The 20,085-nt window shown below is 41.7% G+C and overlaps 1 protein-coding gene across 1 annotated transcript in view; it reads left to right on the top strand.

Moving 5' to 3' along the window:
* Positions 1-18,978, top strand: part of FAM107B (family with sequence similarity 107 member B) — a 58,851-nt gene extending 39,873 nt beyond the window's left edge. Inside the window, exons 2-4 of the mRNA XM_080631621.1 lie at positions 12,288-12,471; positions 16,829-16,982; positions 18,854-18,978. Coding sequence (XP_080487747.1) covers positions 12,344-12,471; positions 16,829-16,982; positions 18,854-18,970 — 399 coding nt within the window. The 5' untranslated portion in view covers positions 12,288-12,343 and the 3' untranslated portion in view covers positions 18,971-18,978. The remainder of the gene's footprint in view (positions 1-12,287; positions 12,472-16,828; positions 16,983-18,853) is intronic.
* Positions 18,979-20,085: the final 1,107 nt, after the last annotated feature.

Genomic DNA, 20,085 nt, shown 5'->3' with positions numbered 1-20,085 from the left:
GTGGTTGTGATTTCCTATCAATAGGTATTCATCATATTAATGAAGCTGCTGCTGTTAAAACTGGAGCTAAGGGACAGCTTTTCAGCTGCCTCTTGTAAAGTAAGCTGTAAAGTAAAGTACCACCTGTGATATGGTGGTACTGAGAGGGCTCCAATGCTTGTGAGATGGCTTTTTTCAAACCCTTTTCAGGCTGACAGCACCCTCATTCAGAGATGTGTTTGTCTATATGCAAGTGACAAACGGCATTCACTTCTCTGGGAGCTCTGTACAGTTGCTTTTGTGAACCTTGACTGGCAAGTGCCAAACCGTGACTTAATACTGCTTTTGTTCCTCAGCTGCAGGCATCTTATGACAAAGACTTTCGGCCCCTTTCTTGACACTGCATGAGTCTTGTTTTGTAGCCCTTTGAGTTTTGGCTTCTTTAAGGTTTTTCTTTGGTTTTGAGTATCAACAAACAAGAATATGCACATTTTATTTTCCTTTATGAGACTGTTGTGAACTAGTGTGTGACTTTTTGGGATGCAGGTGGTTTTTTTTTTAACATATTTTACCATGATACAGAACCCTGTAGTGCCTCTTAGGACTACTGCTATTCTGGTTGTTTGCTTGTTCAACTTGAGTATTTAAGTTTTCTTCCAGTTCAAGTTTAAATCCAGTTCAATTCCACTTCTGTATCACATAAAGCAAGTGAATTGTCCTCTCAGGTGCCTTGGAGAAGGATGTGAGGAGCAGAGCTGAAGAGCCTTATTAACTCCAGTGGCATGGCTGGCCCCCTTTATGAGTGCTGCTGAGGAAGGACAGTCTGAGACTTCCCTCCAGGTGGTCTGTCAAGCAGAAAGGTAACAATTGAAGGAAATTCCTTTCCTGCCACCAGCTCACAAGCTCAACAAGCAATCCCTTTGTGGAGACACTGGAGTCATCCCTCTAGTGTCTTATTTGTCTTTGTTCACTACTTGGAATTTGTTGAGCAGTTCCTTTCTGCAGGGGTTAGGGAATGGTGGCATGTTTCTCCCTTCCTGAACCTCTATGCCTTTCTAAAAAGACCAAGAAAAGAAGATGACATAGAAAACAACCTAGAAACTGTCCTGTGTCACCATACATAACCTCAGTTCATCCTTGTGTACATGCTACAGTTGTGTGACTGCTTTCATTTAAGGTGTTCTTCATTCTAGAGAATCTAAAAGGCCAAAAGCAACTCAGTTGTGTGAGGAACACATCAGCAAAGTGTTCAGATGGAGGTATGTGTACGTAGAAAGCAACGCCCTTCCATCTGAGGCTGCTCTGTTATCCTTTTATGTGCAAGATACTGACTGATACTTAGCCCTGCCCTGGTGTCAGAGCTACCTGATTTATGAGCTTGCAGTAGAAGCTGCTGATTGTAGCTGTTTCTGAAGAGCATGTAAAAAGTCACCAGCTTTGACAGTTGTGACCCAGTGTAATTTCTTTCAGGTTTTGTTTTCTATGAGTTCTTGTTTTTCGGAACTCTTGGTTTTTTTCCATCAAACTGTTAGAAGATGCTGTTTCACTAAATGGCCTGTGGCACATTGTGTTCTTTGTAAGGCTTCTGGTGATCACTATTGCAGTTTAATAGCTTCATGCGTAACAGGCTTGGCTCTGCTAAACCCCTATGGTGTATGCACTGCCTCTTGTAGCTTGTTTTGGCTGACATACACTCTTGCACCCACTCATTCCTTTTAAACTCTTCAGGGCATCATGCCTTTGGTTAAGGTCATGAGTAAGGTGGGACACAGCCTTCTGTTGAATGTCTTGTTCCACCTCACTTTTGGAAGATCAGGTCATCAGTTTTACTGGTCTCCCTATTTTTGCCTTTCCCTTCAGGTCTTTTTCTCCTTTGCCTTTGTAGTGGTGTCCTTTTTGACTTCAGTTGCAGTGAGGAACCACATACCTAAATTCATCTCTGCCAGCTCAGAGTGGTAAGACAGGTCTGGGCAAGGAGGGATGTCTCTTTGTGGACACAGTGCAGGCTGGAATGTGGATGTAGTTGCCTGTGCCAACACTAACTCCCTGAGGTGAAGGTTTTATTTCTTTCATGTGAGTAAGCTGAGAGTGTGTTAGCTTGAAGTAGCAATAGGTTTAAGAAAACCTTTGTTTCCTTTTCTCTGTATCTAAAAAAAGATACATCTTGTGTTAAGAAATCAAAGCAGAGGCTGGATGCTTGTTCTGAGCCGTTTGCTAGCACAGAGGGGAGGAAGAAGCAATCTTGTTGTCTGTTTTGTTCCTAGAAAACGAAGGGAACTCAGGTTGTTGAGTTGGCAGGTCACTGATACATATCTGCCCCGTCTGAAGAAGTACTTAACTTTTACATAACTGGCTATGAATGTATTTGGGGAGCTGGCAGGCTGCAGAGCACTGTGTGGTTCTCATTATGTTGGTGTTTTTACATTTGTTGAAAATGGGCTTCTTTTATGGGTGGTAGAATTCCTTTTAAGTTGTCATTCAGAAACACCCGGAAGGGAGCTGAAGCCTGACAGCTCAGCAGATCGTGCTGTGCCCTAGCTCCAGGCAGGATGCTGGTGTGCCCTAAGGAATAGCACGTGGCATGGAGCAAAATCTGGAGCTTCACCAGCCTTACTATGCTCCTATTGGCAAGACTCTGGAATTCACAGCCCTGGTGTAACTTAGGCAGCATGTGGAACATTTACTTTGCTTGGTCTCATTTTTTGCTGCTGTAGCTACTGAATGCACAACTACCTGATTAATGCAGAGACTTTAATCTTCTGACCCCCTTACTAACACCTATTAATTGCACTCATAGATTTATGAATTTGTAAAGCTAGAGGGGATGATTATGTTCTGTAGTTCAGTCTCTTCATGCAGCTGAACACAAACCTTTCACTAAGTCTAGCATTTTATTGCCTTTGCTTTAAAAGTGAGTGCCTTGTTCTAAGAATGTGGTTTCTACTCCCAATCTCCAGTCACTGGAATTTCTTAAACCACTGTCAGGCCCACTGCTTATGGGAGAACCAGGGTGGTCTTAATCTTTGTGTTTTAAAAGTCAAGTGAGCAGAGCTGTGACAACTTCCTCAACACAGGACATGTTCTTCAGTTCACAGATGTTGCTCTTCCATTTACTTTTTAACTTCCTACCTTCTTGATAAATAAAGGCCATGTTTGCTGTGCCAGTCATGTTTACATGGGTGCCATAACCTGCCTCTTCTCTCGCTCCACATTTTTGTCATGTATATCAAAGATAACTCTACCCTTTTTGACTTACATAGAATCATAGAACAGTTTGGGTTGGAAAGGACCTTAAGTTCATCTAGTTCCAACCTGCCTGCTATGGGCAGGGACACCTCACCCTAGACAATGTCACCCAAAAAGGTTCTGTCCTCTCTTTCTCTCTTTCTCTCTCTCTCTCTCTATATATATATATATAAAATATCTGGAATAGACTTCTATCCAGTTGAGTATTTACTAAGACCCTCCATCATTATCATAGCATCCAGAAGAAGATTTCTGTTTCAGGAGTATGACCTACACTCTTGTTCCTGAAATTTGCTTCACCTCAATTTTACTCTGTCATCTTGCTCACTAGATCTTGCCAAGGAAATACAGAACAAGTGCGGAAACAGCCACATCAACATGTTTCTCTTCCCTGCAACAATCGTGCTGAAGTCTTGTGCTTTAGGTTTTAAGAGCATTCAGGGTTCACCAGTCTCCTTTTAAGCATCTCAACTCAGATGTTTTGAATGTTTCTGCTCTCCCAGTCAATAAGAGGCTGTTCTGGATGCCTCCCTCTCCCTCTGAAATACCTTTAGTGTTAAACCTTTTCTATTTGAAGAGTCACTGTCCTCTGATGCTGATGTTTTCAGAAACAGAATGACTTAGAAGTAAGGTTTTCTGCAAAACCGGCATGGGATTTAGTCTGTTTGCTGTTTATATTTAGCAGGTTTTTATGTAAGCGTGGTCAGTCTTCCTTCCCTCTACTCCCTGCGACTTTCTCTGCTCTGTTCCTATCTGCAGGAAGTCCTTTACCACTGGGTGACACTGTTTGATAGTTCTTAACATTCACAACAGTGAAGCCCTGAAGAAACTGTTCTCTGACTCTTTGGACTTCTGGTTTTTGAATCAAGGCTCAGTTTTCATATGAAATCCCATGTTTTAATGTAGTTATATTTGTAATTAAATTTGATTCAGCCACATCTGCCCTCATATTTAATTTTGTGCTCCAAACGGACTGGTCTAGAATGCTGATGTTGCACTGTAGCTACAGGGAGTACAAACTGATCTGATTTGCTTTCTAATCCTAAAATGTCCTTAAAAACTGTGTCATTTCAGAATCTCCTGTGGATCACTGCTGACCCATGTCTAAATAAATTGCTAGTTATCTTTTGGGATTAATCTAGTTGCAAACTGTGCTGTGGAGTACATTTCCTAAAAGGCATAATTTCAGTGATCTCCTCCTGAAAGCCGTGTTTATTGCGGTGTAGTAATTAACCTGTGCAGTGTATTGGTGAAAGCCAGATAGAGAGTCAGTTGCCTTTGCTAGTCATGATTTATTCCTTTCCAATGAATGATATCAACTGGGGTTGAGGGGAGGGGATTTGTGCATGACATGCTGCTTGTTCTGCAAGAAGAAAGCAATATAGTTACTACAGGCCTTTTTGATGAGAGATGTCCGAAACACTCCTTGCCATCAGAATGTCTTTCTTCATCCCCAACCCTGTCGAGGGATTTCAGCAATCACAAGGACCTGAGTAAAATAAGTGTGGAGAAAATGAATTCCTTAATAAACATACAGGCCTTCTGGGGAAGAGAAATGATGTAAGATACATAGTCTGCATTATCTGCTATTATTGTCAGATTGGAACCATGGGGTTACAGTGGGTTGAGCATAGAGAGGGTTCAGGGTAGATGAGCGCTGTTCAGTGTGGTGGTCTTCATCCTGTGTCTTTCAGTCTTTTCCACTGCCTGTATTAAACATTAGTTGGTGTCCTGGGTTCAGCAGCAGCAGTCAGTTTTTCTCCTTCTTAGTAGCTTTTGCAGCACTGTGTTTTTGACTTTCGGCCTGGGAATGGAGCTGATAACAGCGATGTTTAGACTGACCAAGGACTTTGTGAGTCTCATGCTCTGCCAGGGAGGAGGAGAAGCTGGGAGGAAGCAGGGACAGGACACCTGACCCAAACTAGCCAAAGAGGTATTCCATACCACAGCATGTCATGCCCAGGATGTAGAACTGAGGGTTCCCGGAAGGGCTGGATCATGGCAGGGTGGGGGTGAGGTACCGGTTGGTGAGCGGTTGTATTCTCTTCCCCTGTTATTTCCTTTATCATTATTACTATTAGTGGTAGCAGTAGTGATTTGTGTTATACCTTAGTTATTAAACTGTTCTTATCTCAACCCGTGGGAGTTGCATTCTTTTGATTCTCCTCCCCGTCCCTCCAGGAGCGGAGAGAAGAAAGGTGGGGGGGGGGAAGTGGACTTCGTGGTTCTGATTTACGGCCTGGGCTTAAACCACGACAGTTGGTAAGTAGTTTGTTGCAGGGGGAATCTATATCTGAGTTTTTCCTGTGTCTTAACTCATGGTAAATGAAAGTTTCCATCTCCTTCCATCCTCCCAGTGCTCTTCACAAGCCCGCCTTGCATGGAGACCTCCTGCTGCAGCAGGAGGAGAGGCACTTTTTCTCTCATCTTCCACCTCTGATTACACAGCTGCATTGATACCTCTTCAGCATTTTAACTGAGCAAGAGAAGAAAGAAATACAACTGTTCAGAGCTAGTGCTTTCAGCTGGTTTCAAAGCCAGTGGCAGAGAGGGAAATTTCTGTTGGATTAATAGGAATTCCTGTTCACTTGGCCTGGTGATTTTAGAGGAAGGTGAGGCTATTCTTAAAAGTGTCTGTCTTTCTGTATCTCTTTTCCAGCACTGGAGACCAAGAGGAACCAGCCTTTCTGTCCTCGCCAGCATTGCTCTTCAACCCTCAGCTTCTGAGGGGAGCTAGGCTCTTCCCTTAACACTCAAGACTTGACTGAGCTTCAAAGCACAGGAACAGAGATTGCCTGGTGGTGTTTAAGTTGAATGAGAGCCATAAGCAGCTCTTTGCATATGAGAGAACTGTAACAGTGTGAAGCATTGCCCCCAATCTTGCACACAGTCTCCCTTTAGGTGTCGATGCCAATGCAAACATCTTTAAAATAATCCTTTCTTCTGGTGTCTCATCTAGTGGATTTTATCTATGCTTTGTTGACATTAACACTCTCAGCAGTACTTAAGGGAAGAAAATGAGCATTAACTGGATGGATTTCCTTGAGAGTTTGAGTGGTTTAGTTCATTTTAATATCCTCTGAAGTGACAACAGGAACCTCTTCAGTAGCCAGCAAGCTCTTTGCTTCTTTCCATATCCTTGACATCACTGGGATTGCTTTGGGCTGCCCTGATCAAGTGCGCAGCACCCTTGTTCCTGAGAGAAGTGTAGGTGTTCTGTCAGTCATTGGGTAGCCATGCAACTGATGATACCCAGTATAAGGAAGGCGCTGTAAGTTAAGCTGTTCTCTCATAGAACAGGCAGAAGTTTTTTAGTCTTGTTACTTCGTTTTGTCTGCTGGGATCTGAGGATGACAAGAAGCAGCGAGATTTGCCTTGCAGAAGCTTGTGATGGTTTCGGAGATGCTCTTTCTCTTGTACGTGCGTGAGCTGGGGCACACAGGAATGAAATAACCTGCCTAAGATGAGAAGAGCAAGGCTGGAGCCATAAACAAAAGCCAGATGCCTGTTAAAGGCTTTAAAACTCTGATGGTCTCCATTTTGTTTGAAGAATGGAAATGTAAGTAATCTGGTAACAGGATGATATTCAGTGAATGATCCCTGAAGCGCAGTATAGGTACACAATTTTGAGACTGGTGAATCATAGACTCATGGGATGGTTTAGGTTGGAAGAGACCTTAAAGCTCCTCCAGTTCCAACTCCCTGCCACGGACAGAGACACCTTCCACTAGAGCAGGTTGCTCCAAGGTGCAGACACTCTTCTGATCTGGAAGCAAACCTCTTGTAGTTGGGAAGTGGCAGCCTTGCTGAACAAAGTATGAGGGGCTGGGAGGAACTGCAGCCACCAGGACCTCTGTGGTCCTCCCCTCTTCCTCCACAGGCAATCTGGATGGGTTTTGTCGTGATCCAAAGCCAGTCATCCCTTTCAGCCACAAAAGGCTGTGTGAGTAAGAGCCAGACTCCTTGAACTGTGGCTTGAGCATCTTGGCTGAGAAAACTATTTTGTATTCAGTTTTCAGGAACTCTCACTTTGAATTAAAGGTGAACTGTGGGAAATTATTAATGATATCTATAATCAAGGATTAATCAAGTAAATCTCTCTAGTCAAGAGCCTCTTGCTGCGCTGAGAGCATATGGATAGAAATGATAGCAGTGGTGAGCTTTCATGTGCAAACAGCACTAAGATGGTGCCTGGAAGCACACTCTCCATTGAAGTGGCTCTTTCCTTTCCACCCATGCTGATGTGAGGTGGTTCTGGTTGTGTAACGTCTGAGCAGAGACACACTGAAGAGTTTTTATTCCAATACCTCTTGAAATCAGAAGGGGGAGAGTAAAGCCGTATTTCTTCTCAAGGAATGCCTTTGGGTTACTTGTAACACACCACAAGTGTACGCGGTAGTTTAAAGAGCTAAAAATGTAAGTCTTAAAAAACAGTGTTTGATGCTTCACAGCACAGCTCAGAGCAGATGTTGAAGCATTTGTGAGAGTAAAATCTTAGGTGTTCAGTGTTTTAGCTAATGCTTCTGTGCAAAGTATCAGTTCAAGAATTTATTAAGGCAAGAAGGAAATGAAGTGAATTTGGCCTTAATGTAACTTCTGGGTCCTGGACTAGGCTATTATTTTGCTGTTCATTGGTATTTTTAGGCATTTATTTATGTGCCTTTTAAGGGGCCTCAACTCTACCTCTGCTTTCACAGCTGGAAAGAATTGTGGGAATCATTTGAATGGTGAAAATGCCATATATATGTATAATAATCTAAATATATGGTGTCCCATAGGAATTTTTATATTCAGATTCCATATGCAGAGGGTGATTTCTGGTATGAAGAGTACCAGAGAGAAAGTAAGTGCAATTCCCTGCATGCCATATAAACACGAGGGGGTTTTTGGCATGAATTTTCCTTTCTTGTGGAAGCTATGGAGCCCTGTTGTAGCAAAAGCTCTGGCAGCTGCTAAATCCTTAACCTGGTGTTGTTAACATCTACTTTAGATCTGTTAAAAACACTTGTGGCTGGTTGTAGCTCTCTTTGTACATGTGTTTCCAGTCTTATTATCATTGAGGGACTTTGGCTGAAAAAAACCCTCTATAAATAGAATATAAATGAATAAAGCTGTAAGCAAATGTGGCTGTTGGACACATTCCCCCACGTGTAACCTGTGCTTCTGACACACTGCAGTTCAGTTGTGTCTATTCCATATGATCAGCTTGAAGGATCTATTCATTCTTCCTGAATTTACCTATGCTCTAAGAAAAATTAATAGGAGAATTGCAAGCATTGGTGTTGGATCTCCAAGACTTGAGGTACCAGTATGGTACTTCTTGATTGCTAAGAGCATCTTAGTATCTGAAAGCATTAAACTAGGAGGATAGTTGAAGTTATTTTTATATAGAGCATTTTCTTTATCTAATGGCATAGTGAAATTGCTTTGCAGTGCTGTTTGAGGAGTTAAAATGCCTCATGCATGTGGGACCCACACTTTATTTTTTCTCAGTGGAAATCCATGTGTATATAAAAAGTGACAAAGTGTGTGAGAGCTACTTGGGCAGGACAAGGTAGGGTAGAGAAATGCTTTTGTGCTGCTTGTGCAGCAGCAGCTAATTCAGGAAATGCACTGGGAAACACCTGCCAGATTAGTGGGTGTATTAAACTTGAGCCAAGCTGAGCTCCAACATCCCTGAATCCAAATCTCTTTGTTTGGAAGCAAGGTAATGGGGAAACACAGAGCTGGATTGTGCATTCTCAGTTGGTCATGTACCAGCAGATGGTTAAAAGGAACCTCTCAAATACTCTTAAGGCAGCATGTTCCTGCTAAGTGATTATTTGGATTATTCATGTCCCACTATTGCACCTTCTGATGATGTGCAAGCAGCTCTGTGGGTTGTGACTTTGTGGTGACGAGCACTAGGGACTACTGGAATTCATATTTCTTTAATTGTTATCACTTGAACATCGATTAAACTTCACTTAAGGACGTTTACAGGGTTCTGTCGTCAGGCTTGGCTGGTTTATAGGTGTGAGCCTGAATCTCGCAATGAAACTGGTGCTTTTCTGACAGCTCCATTCCTGTCTGCTACTGGCTTGGTGCATCCTATATGCCTCAGTTTCCTTCTTATGTGAAACATGCCTGTGCTTCTGTAAATGTTTGCTTTGAAAGGGTGTGGGTAGAACTCACACCATTTAATCATGTTGTTTGTATATAATCTTACACAGTGACTCTGCAGGACTGGGTCTGTGGCCTCCAGCCAGGCTGAGGTTTGCAAAGGGTGTGAGAGGAGTGAGTGAGTGGGAACTGAGTGCCCTGTTTGGCTGGCTCTGTTTGGAAATCCTAGCTGCAATCATTTGCAGCTTAATCACACATGGAAAGCATCGTGAGTTCCCAAGGGAGTCTTATTCATTCAAGTTTGCTGTTAGTAGAGTTCATGTTACACGAGGAAACCACGATTCCTGACCTCCGAGTTGAATACGTGTTTTTAAAAGCAGAGATGGGAGCAGAAGAAAGCAGAGCAAATAGACTTCTTTTTCAGGGCTTGCCAAAAGGTAGTCTACAGGCTGCAAAATCTTACATCAAACTTTCTGAGAAGTGATTGAATCAAATAATTTTTCAGGGGCTTATGTTAAAAGCACCCTACATTGTTTCTGACAGTGGTAGGGTAATTCTGCGGCTTTCAGCTCTGCCTAGAGCAAACAAGACTCATCTTGAAGCAGCAGCAGGTTATTTTCAGATTGACTTTAATGGAGAGCTGTCTGGTAAATGCCTTTTAGAAGACTCACAGCCCCATCAATGCAACAGAACTCATAGAGTGCAGAAAACCAAATATTTACAGAGCAGGTTTATTTTGGGTGGAGGCTGGATATGTAACATTGGAGTTGGTTTAGCTGTGATAAGCCTGATGTGAATGCTGAGGAAGTATGAATTGTTGCCTTATTTAAAGGAGAAAAGAACTGTAGCTTATTCATTGTGTGTGGGAAAGAGAATAGACTTCCACATGCTTTTTATTAATGGCATTGTGCTATGTGGTGTATGCTGTGGGTTGGGGTTTTGTTTTTAGCTTCTTACCAAGAAGACAGAGCCAGGCTCTTCACTGTGCTGCGTGGCAGGAAGGTGAAAGGCAATGGACCTGTGTTAAAACAAGGGCTTCATATGGGTGTAAAGATCAACTTCACCATGAAGACAGGGTTGCCCACAGAGGCTGTGCAGCCTTGGAGGGCTTCAGCAACTTCTTCTGACCTCAGTTTTTCAATGATCCCTTGTATTTGGTACATGTGGTGGTAGCTGGTTGTTTGACTGAAGCAAGAAGGACTCTGAAGGGGTGATGGGAGGAAGTATTTTTATGGCATGAGCCATGTCAGTAAGAGGTTTATGCCATGTACAGCAATATGCTTACATAGTTTTGAACTGTGGGCAATTCTTATATTAGTTTCAGAGGTCTCTGGGAGAACTGGCACCCCGCAGAGTGCAAAAATGCTACAGCAAAACTTGCCTTGAAAAACTAATGCAGAGCCCACCCCTGAGCAGCTTACACGGGTGTAAGCTGTTTCTCATCACGTTTGTTCCATAGAATCCTGGTGTGGGAGATGTAGCTCCAACAAAACACAGTTCACATCATCCACTCAAACAAGGAAGCTGAAAGGGCTATGTCAGGTCCATGGGACACATTTAAATCCAGAGTGGCTTCCCTGCATCCGCTGAAAACTTAGTCCTGTAGCTTTGCTGCTTCATCTGTAAGTGCACACACAGCCCAAGCAGGGTGATGGTGGTTCAGTATTCATGTACTGAGGAGATAGTGGAAATCTTTCCACTCTATCAAGTGGATTTTGAATCAGACCTGAGCAACAATATGAGATTCCTCATAAAAAAAACAATAGGTTAGGGTTAAACTGAGACTGAATTTAGGGTTCACAGCCCGTGAAGTGAGAGAGGGAGGGAAGGGCTCAAACAGTGGACTATAAATTAAAGCACATACTCAGCTTTTACTGGAAAATACGTGGCAAATCCCAGTGATTCTCTGTACCATACAGTGTGCAGCATTCAGCTGTTCTGCCAGTCAGGCTAATGGAGGTCTCTCGTCTTTTCTTTCATGTCGCATTGATTCATCTCAGTAAACCTGTGTGCCGTGAGATTGTTTTTTGGGGATTTGTTTGAGGGCCAGTGTTTCATTAAACTGATAACTGCAGATTCGGCAGTTGTTCGGGTTTCCACAACAGCAAACAGAGGCAGAATTGCACTGAATGTGCTTTGTTTTGGATGCTCTGCTTTTTGTAACTGAGGCTTTTTCCTGGAAGGGAGTATGAATGGTCATATGGAAAGTATTTGACAACTATACTTGTCAGCTGTTGATTAAAAGCGTTGTGATTTGGTATATAGATACATTTGCTATAACAGGTTAGGAGAATGTCACATTTCCAGTTGATATAAATCATCAAGACTTCATTGCCTTCAGATAAATGGGTTTTCAGTGAAATATGGCCTTTAAAACAACCTCACCCAACTTTTCTCCTCTGCCTTTCCACTCCAAACCCTGTCCCCCATCCCAGCAATTGTAGATGTGGTAATTTCCACATGGAAGATTTTGCTCAGCACACTACAGTTGAGGACTTATCCACAGAAGGTGTTTTCCAAGTAGCTGACATGGGACTGGTGGCAGAAAATGAGACTTTGTATGGTTTCGGTACATACTCATAGTATTTAATGCAGTCAGTATTTAAAATGTCTTTAGGGTCTCAGTATTGCTGATCTAAAAAATCCTTCATCTGAGTAAGCTTATTAAAATCAATAGGGTTTCTCACACACTTAACCTGAACTATTTGTCCAGTCCTTCGTAAACCAGGGGGAATCTGTGTCTGTAAGTCAAGGGATGGAGGCTGTTTGAGATGATATTGGTGTGAAATTGCTGTCTATATGCTATGGATGTTTGCTCTGAGAGCCTTTACTTACTACAGACAAAATTAATCTAGGGAAGGCATAACTGTTACCAGTGTAATATGCTGCTTTTATGTTTTAATGCATTATTAAAAGCCCATTCAGTGTAGATTTACTGGAGCTTTGCCCCTGTTTTACAGATACTGTGAACAAGGACACTGAACCCAAAGATCCATATCCCATTCCAAGAAAGATTATGGCTGAACCAGACTACATAGACGATGACAATCCTGAATTAATTAGACCTCAGAAATTAATTAATCCTGTGAAGTTATCTCGGAATCATCAGGATCTCCATAGAGAGCTGCTTATGAATCAGAAAAGGTAAGAATCTAAAAACCTGTTGTGCTACCCTCCCACCCCAAACACACAGCTTGAGGTTTAGTTTCATCAAAATGACATTTTACCCAAAACCCAGCAGTTCTTGTTGATTCAGATCTTGTAGATAAAAAGAGTGTGGTTCTTAACCATGGCATTTATTTCTGCTGCAATCTCAGTTGCTCTGCAAAAGCTTGTTGTAAAAGACCTCTCATTCTGGTTTTGTGAATACTCACAAAAGGTCAGTTTCAAGGGGAAGCAGTTCAGTTCTCCCCTATCTCATTTCGTATTGGTTACCTGGGCACTGTAATTTGTCTTGAATTCTTAACTTTGACAAAGTATTTGACAGCATTTTGCCATTACCAGCGGGATGATCAAATTTGTGGGTTTCACCATTCCCAGCACACTGAATTCATGGGGCCACTTTTAAATCAAAGAAATCCAATATTTCATTTCACATAAAACTGTTCTCTACTAGTTGATCTTTCTTACAGTGCAGTATGACAGTCTGGTGCCTGCTCCAATGCTAAACAAGTGTTTCTTTGTATGCTATGCAAATGCTGCTGCTTCCATTCTGGGATGGGATGCACAGCTGTTGCTATATATATTGCTTTTAAAGATGTGAATAACTGGAACTTATTTCATCAACTTCAGAGACACAGGCGCTTGGCCCAGAGATAGCTGAAGTTCTCTTATTAAATCTCTTCAGCAATGCGGGACTCGTTTAGAAAACATAGTAAGAAAACAGCCACGAGACCACACAGTGGAGGAAAAGCCACCAAGCTTGTTGCTGCTCCTCCATTTAAACAGAAACTCACTATGATATAAACCAGAGATTTGGTGTGTAGAAGCCACCCAAAATGGGCTTTCCAAAGGCAAGGGTGTGGGGATCCACAAAACAGAAGGAGAAGAACAGTATTTCAGAGTGCATTTGCTAATCAAGTTGCTGGTAGCAGCCATTCAGGCTTTTTGAGACCCAGGACCTTGAGAAGAGAGAGGAGGAAAGCTATTGCTATTGCTTTGGCTATGCCAGCACAATTGGATTTGTCTACTTGGCAGGAAGAGGCACATTACAAAACTCCTTTCTGGCAGGGTAGGATTTTGAGGGGAGAAGGGGTCTTTTTACTCGTGATAGCAAAATCCTCACAAAAGCTAAGCTTAGATACTTAACTCTAAAAGAATTGCATACACAATACAGCATTTCTTCAGTGATGAAGTAGAAATGTTCTGCAGAATACCAACTGAATTGGAAGAAACTGGCCTAAATAGGTGTTTGTCCTATTTTTCATTAATGGGATTAAACATCAAAGTCATTTCCTAGCACCAAGAAGTTTATAGTCATAGAAAGAAAGATAATCGAAGTTTCCCAACTTATGATCTATTTCTAAAGGATATGGAGGCTGCAATAAATTAAGGCTATTATTTTTTTCCTCCTAAGTTTATGAAAGCATAAAGCACTTTTGAATAGTTATGGAGTTCTTTTCTTGTGGGAGAATATCCTATTACACAGAGAAGTTGTGCAGCCCTCAATACCCATCTTCTTTTGTTGTGAGATTCTGATTAGCTGCAGCTGTTAATTTTAGATTCTTATTTACTGGTGCAGAAATGAAATATATTGAGGGTTTCCACCAGCAGAATAACTGGTGTTTTTGAGAAGAGGGGGTTAGTCTTTGTGCTTCGTGCCTTTGTACTATCTCTGATATGAGGCTTTCTGGTAATGTAGGCATTAGGCTTATGGTCTGCTTTGTTACTGCAAACTGTCATGTTTATGGAGGACTTAGTGCTTTTATAAAAGTCTGCTTAACAAGCACCTTATTTTATTGTGAAGACTCTGTAGGCACCAGCAGCTTCACTTTTTGACCAATCGGCTCTAAACAGCCATTTCTGGATCTTAGAAACATAGAATCAACCAGGTTGGAAAAGATCTTTAGGGTCACCAAGTCCAACCTTTACCCCAGCACTGCCAAGGCCAACACTAACCCATATCACTGAGGGCCTCACCTACACAGTTTGTGAACACTTCCAGGGATGCTGACTCCACCGCTGCCCTGGGCAGCCTGTTCCAATGCCTAACTGCCCTTGCAGTGAAGACATTTTTCCTCATATCCAGTCTAAACCTCTCCTGGCACAGCTTGAGGCCACTTCCTCTTGTCCTGTCACTTGTTACCCGGGAGAAGAGACTGGCCACCTCCTCACTCTATCCTCCTTTCAGGTAGTTGTAGAGAGATGTCTTAGAAGATACTAGCCAGTGCTGGTCTGATCATTCTCCATGCCTGCTGTGAAAAGTTGAACTGCTGTAGTTATTTACTTGCAGAAATGGTAGGTTTCTGGGGCAAAGATCCGGGCAATGGTGCCTCAAGGCACTGGTCACTTACCTTAAGCTGATTTTACTTAGTAGGAGTCAGCCTCCACTCTGCAGAGTATTGGCCCTGTCCCTTCCAGAGGTTTTAACCCTATCAGCTCTAATTTGTGGTCTAGCACACTTTGCTTATTACTCTATATCAAAGCTTTAGGACTACTTATTTAACCAGAGCAATCACTAGGAAGTATTACAAGACTCCCAGTTAATCCAGTAGCTGCCTATTTGTTGCTTTTCCTTTTTACATATGGTTGACATTACAGATCTGACTACCAACCCCACTTGATTAAACTGAGAGGTTGTATTTACTTCTGTGGGTCCCCTTTATTATAGCTACAACATATCTAAATCAGCCTTGTGCCTCTGCTTTGTTATGCAGGAACGAGTAATGTTATAAAAGCAGGAACAAGTAATGTTACTTAGCAGCTTGCCTCTGGTTTGTGGCTGCCTTGAATTGCTAATTACCAACATGGAAGTTTCCACTGATTCAGGTCTCACTGATCCAGTGGTAGTAATAGTAATACAAAAATCACTCCAGCTTTTCTCTGCCTGACTTAAGTTTTATGTGTTAAAATGTAATTAAAATAGCATGAAACATTAAATGTGAACACAATCTCGCAGCTTCTGTTGTTTTCAGGCCACGAGGTCTATTATGAGAAAAAGGGAACAGCATTTGGTGTTGCTAAATATTTGATTTTGCTGTCAGGGTATGTACAGGGCTACATGTGTTGAATAATATATGGAGTCATTGATAGACGTCACTGTAAAATGGCATTTTTATGTGTTATTGGACATGCTGTCAAATATACATATTATGGAAGAATCAGGCAACCACAGATATATAGCACATAGGAAAGGGTAAAAGCAGCTTTCTGAAAGCTTATTGAGACTCTCTTAAATTTGAAATAAGAAATGGTTGATGTTAAACTTAATGCTGGATGTTTTTCCATAATAGACTTCACAGGAAAGACAACAATAAGGAAGGCACATTTGGGATCTTACTGCTCTGACTTAAGCGACGCTGATACTTATAACAGAGTATATAACAGAGAATAACAGAGAGAGCTTTGAAAGTTTTCATAACAAATTTTGAAGACATGATAGCATAACAGAGAGAAAAGAACTGGCTGAAGTCACAAAAATAAGTAGGAGTGAGTGTGTATCCTTGTGTGTGCCTGAATAAATAAAGTCATGCATCTTCCCAGAGAGTAAGCTTTCTCCTTTTAGAGTAGTTGGCTCAGGAAGCAATTTGTGCTGAACAGACTTGAAACATTCACTTGATGTAATACCTACAGCCTTGTGAGAGGAAGAATCCTCAGGCTTTGTCTGGTCTCCAAGGTGACTGCAACTTTTTTCTTCTGGATTTGTGTTGTCTTTAGCCTCTTTTGAGTGTAGCCTGGTAGCTCTCACTGGAAATACCTTCACAAACAGGCATGGGTAAAGGTCTCACACTTTCAAGCAAGAGCAGAATCCAGGATTTCCAGGGCAGTGACACAAAATCCAGAGGGACACCACTTTTTAGTGCTGTCCATGCAAACTTCTGTGGGCATAATAGCCTACATAGGACTGTAAACACAATCTCTCCAAGTTATCAGTCAGCAAGAGAACTCTTTTTGTCCAAAATTGGTTTCTAGCTCTGCTGGTCTTGGTTTGTGATGGGATTTTTAATCCATTCTTCTAAAATTGAGGGAATAGAGGGAAGACTAAAGATGAAAGTCAAAATAGTGAATTATACAGGAGAAACACTAGCATGCATATTAAAGGAAAATACCCTCAGGAATAATATGGCTTAAATTCTAGTTTAAAGGGTTGTAGAAACCAGGCAAATGTCTGTATGTTTTTTTCCTTTCAATTATTAATATTCCAATATATCTAAATAGGCAACTACTAGACTAGACTTTATAAAACCTGCCTACACAATCCTATGTGAATTTCTGCTAATTAAACTTGATCTCTTTCTCCCCTGTTTCCCTACCACCACCATTCCCCCCATTTAATTTGCAGGGGTCTTGCACCTCAAAACAAACCAGAGCTACAGAAGGTGATGGAGAAAAGGAAACGAGATCAAGTTATTAAACAACGAAAAGAAGAGGAAGCACAAAAGAAGAAATCAGACCTGGAAATAGAGCTACTGAAACGGCAGCAGAAACTGGAGCAGGTAAGATGGGCAGTAACACTGCTTCATTTACCTCTGAGCTACTCACTTTGAGGCTTTCCTTTGTAGACAGGAAAGAAGCAGTAGCAAATTTTTGTCACATTACCTCTGATCAGTATGTCTTATTGATAGATATCAATAGATATCCGGTATCTTCTTAGGATGAGTCAAATCACACTCTGTGATTACCTGTTTGTTGTTACTTACTCTGCATGTGGTGTCTGCCTTTGGTCAAATGAATCCTGCACCAGGCAACAGGAATGTGTGTGGAGCGCTGACCTTATTTGACCACTGAACTGTGATGAACTAGTCAACTTTCTTAGACTAACTGTTAAGAGATGATCCACTAAGAATGGCTGTTAGACCGTAGTATCTCAAAACTGGTGGATGCTTAAAGAGTTAAATCAATTGATTCTTTCCCTTGGGTTATATAAGAAACTAGATGACTTTCAAAGATCTTTTGTAGCCTTAAAATGTGTGAGCCCATTGCCCTTTTCAAATGAAAGAAAAGATACTCAGACCCTGGGTTAGGAGATGATGTGGAGTAGGAGTTCATTGTAGTGAAGCTTACTGCTACGCACCTGGACAGGCAAGTGTGTCTGTGCCTCTTAAGGCATTTCCTGTACCTACAAGGAAATACCTCTACAGTAAAACAAGCACCTCATCAGAGAAGTCACTGTGCTGGTGCATTGTGTTTGGTTTTAAATAAATGAATGCTTTAAAACAGTATCTCCTGTTCTTGCCAATGGAAATCAATTAATTGTTGTTTTTAAGTGTGCCATCCTGTCACTTTTCCTTTCTGCTCTTAAGAGCCCAGTTTCAAATGGTTCAGCTTGTGGGAAGATTTGATTTGAAACTGAGCCATCCAAGGACATATATAGAGTAGAAAACTCTTTTAGAAGAGGAAAAGCCTGCCCATTACAAGCAGTCTTCTGCCTTTTTAAAGAAGATAGGAAGGGCATTAATTGACAACACAAGTCATGGAGGAACATTGTTATGATTTATTGCAACAAGGCATGTCCCTTTCCAGTGAGCCAGAGACAAAGGAGAGATTATTTAGGTGAGCTGTATGTGGTCCCCATTAATCAGGGAGACCTTGGTCTGTTAAAAAGGAAAAGCCTCTCTGAGGAGCTTTTGTTAGTTTTCTAAAGGGTTGTTTCTTCCTTTTTGCCAACTTATCTGCCTTCACTGAGGATTGCTAAGCAATCTGTGTTCTGTGTGATGTGTAAGCCCTGTTCTGTATGGACACTGTACAGATTAGTGCAGTAATATTGCCTCAAGAGTAATGACTCACATGGTAATTTCAAGTGTCTGCATAGGAGCTCCAGCTGGGTTAAAAATGTCAGTGAATGGGCTCTCAAAAATGAACAAGTAAGGGCCAAGGAGGATTTTTGTGGTTTATGATTGCTTCGTGTGATAGACAAAACAGATACAGCAAAAGTTCAATACAGAAATCCATACCTAGACACTCAGAAATAAATCCTGCAAGTGTGCTCAGTAGTAGCTGTTGGCATGTGTTCTCCGACAAGGCACATTAGTCCTTGTTATAAAAGCCAGAGATGGGAATTATTGTTGTTTCTTTAATGAAAATATCCAGAAATTTCTTCAAAAATGGTTCCTCTTGGTTTTGGACTGGGCTTGCAGAGTTTGTCGACATCTGGAATGAGCTAGAGCCAAGGATTTAAAAAGTTCTATGATTTACGAGAGCAAATACTCCTAAAGAAATGCAACTTTATCTTTTCCATGAGAGGAAGAAAGGAAGCAGTTTAAGGAGTTTTGCGTGGCCAATTCTTGAAACCTTTAGATTTTTTTGTCTTGTATTTCTGTGATCTGTTTTATATACTTTTGTTTTTCACATGTATTTCTCTTTTAAGCTGGAACTGGAGCAACAGAAGATGCAGGAAGAGCAGGAAAATGCACCTGAATTTGTCAAAGTCAAGGGCAACTTGAGGAGGACGGTCCAGGAAGCAACAGAAGCACCAGACTCCTAGAGCCGGCACCTGCTAAGACTTCCAGCTTTCCTGCAGAGAGAGGCTTTTGCAAGTTGTCTCAGTTTTGCCCCTCAGGAGGGAAAATAAGAGCATCCAGCTGACACCTGAAGATGAGATTTTTAATTCCTGGGACTTTTGGATTAAAAGAACAGCACCGTAAACAGATTGACTTGCCAAATGCAGTCCTGAGATCAATGGACAAGGAGCCTGTTTGTCAGTTCAGGTGTCATGGACCAGTCTGATGTGCTTACTCGGAGATTTCAACCAGGGATACTAGAGAAACTCCTTCAGTGTTGCACTGCTTTATCTCTTGTGATCCTAGTTTAGTGGAGATATACAGATTATATTTTGCTTTAAAGCAGAACAAAAATCCTCCTGTGATATCTTATGAAGCTTTGCTGTGCAGGTAGATTTGCTCCATCTAGACCTACAGCCTGTGTATATCCTAGAAGAATATGCGTTTAGTTGGAATTTCTATCAGATCTGGAGGATATGAGGTATGTTGATTGCTGCTGCCCAACCCCACTATGATAGGTAGGTGTGGGCAGGATGAGAATGCTTAAAATTCACCAACAGTGAAAAGTTAAGCAGCCTTAAAGCCCATTTCTCCCTGTTCAGCTTGTGGAATTTGGGCTATGAAAGAGCAGAAATCTGATGATCCTCCCACCAGGGAGAACCCAGAAGCTTATTTATCTATCTCCAAGCTTACACCGCTATGTACAGGCCTGTGCAGTGCTACCTGTGAATTTACCTCTCAATGCAAAATGACCCGTCTTCTACTTTGTTTTGAAATGCTACCTACTTTGCTGTTGTGGCCTTTCTCCTCCAGGGACATGCTGATCTGAGGACAGTGTTAACGCATTACTTGGCAGTGTTTAAACTCATTTGCTGGAACTGAAATCAAGACACTGATTTGCCATAGAATCATAGAATAGTTATCAGTTCCTGCTCTTTGCTTGCAGGAACTTGTTGCAGTTCCTGCAACAGAGCAGTGTTTCAGCCACGCCACACTGATAATTGGAATCTACTGAGATGGATTTCTTTTTCCTAAAGTGAGGCATAAAATGTAATTCGTTTTATCCCAGCCTTTCTTTAGCCTCAAGAAAGAAGGGAAG

This window comes from Psittacula echo, assembly GCF_963264785.1.
Source record: "Psittacula echo genome assembly, chromosome: 1".
Classification (NCBI taxonomy): domain Eukaryota; kingdom Metazoa; phylum Chordata; class Aves; order Psittaciformes; family Psittacidae; genus Psittacula; species Psittacula echo.
The sequence above is the reverse complement of the archived record's forward strand: the minus strand, read 5'-3'. Positions and strand labels throughout refer to the sequence as shown.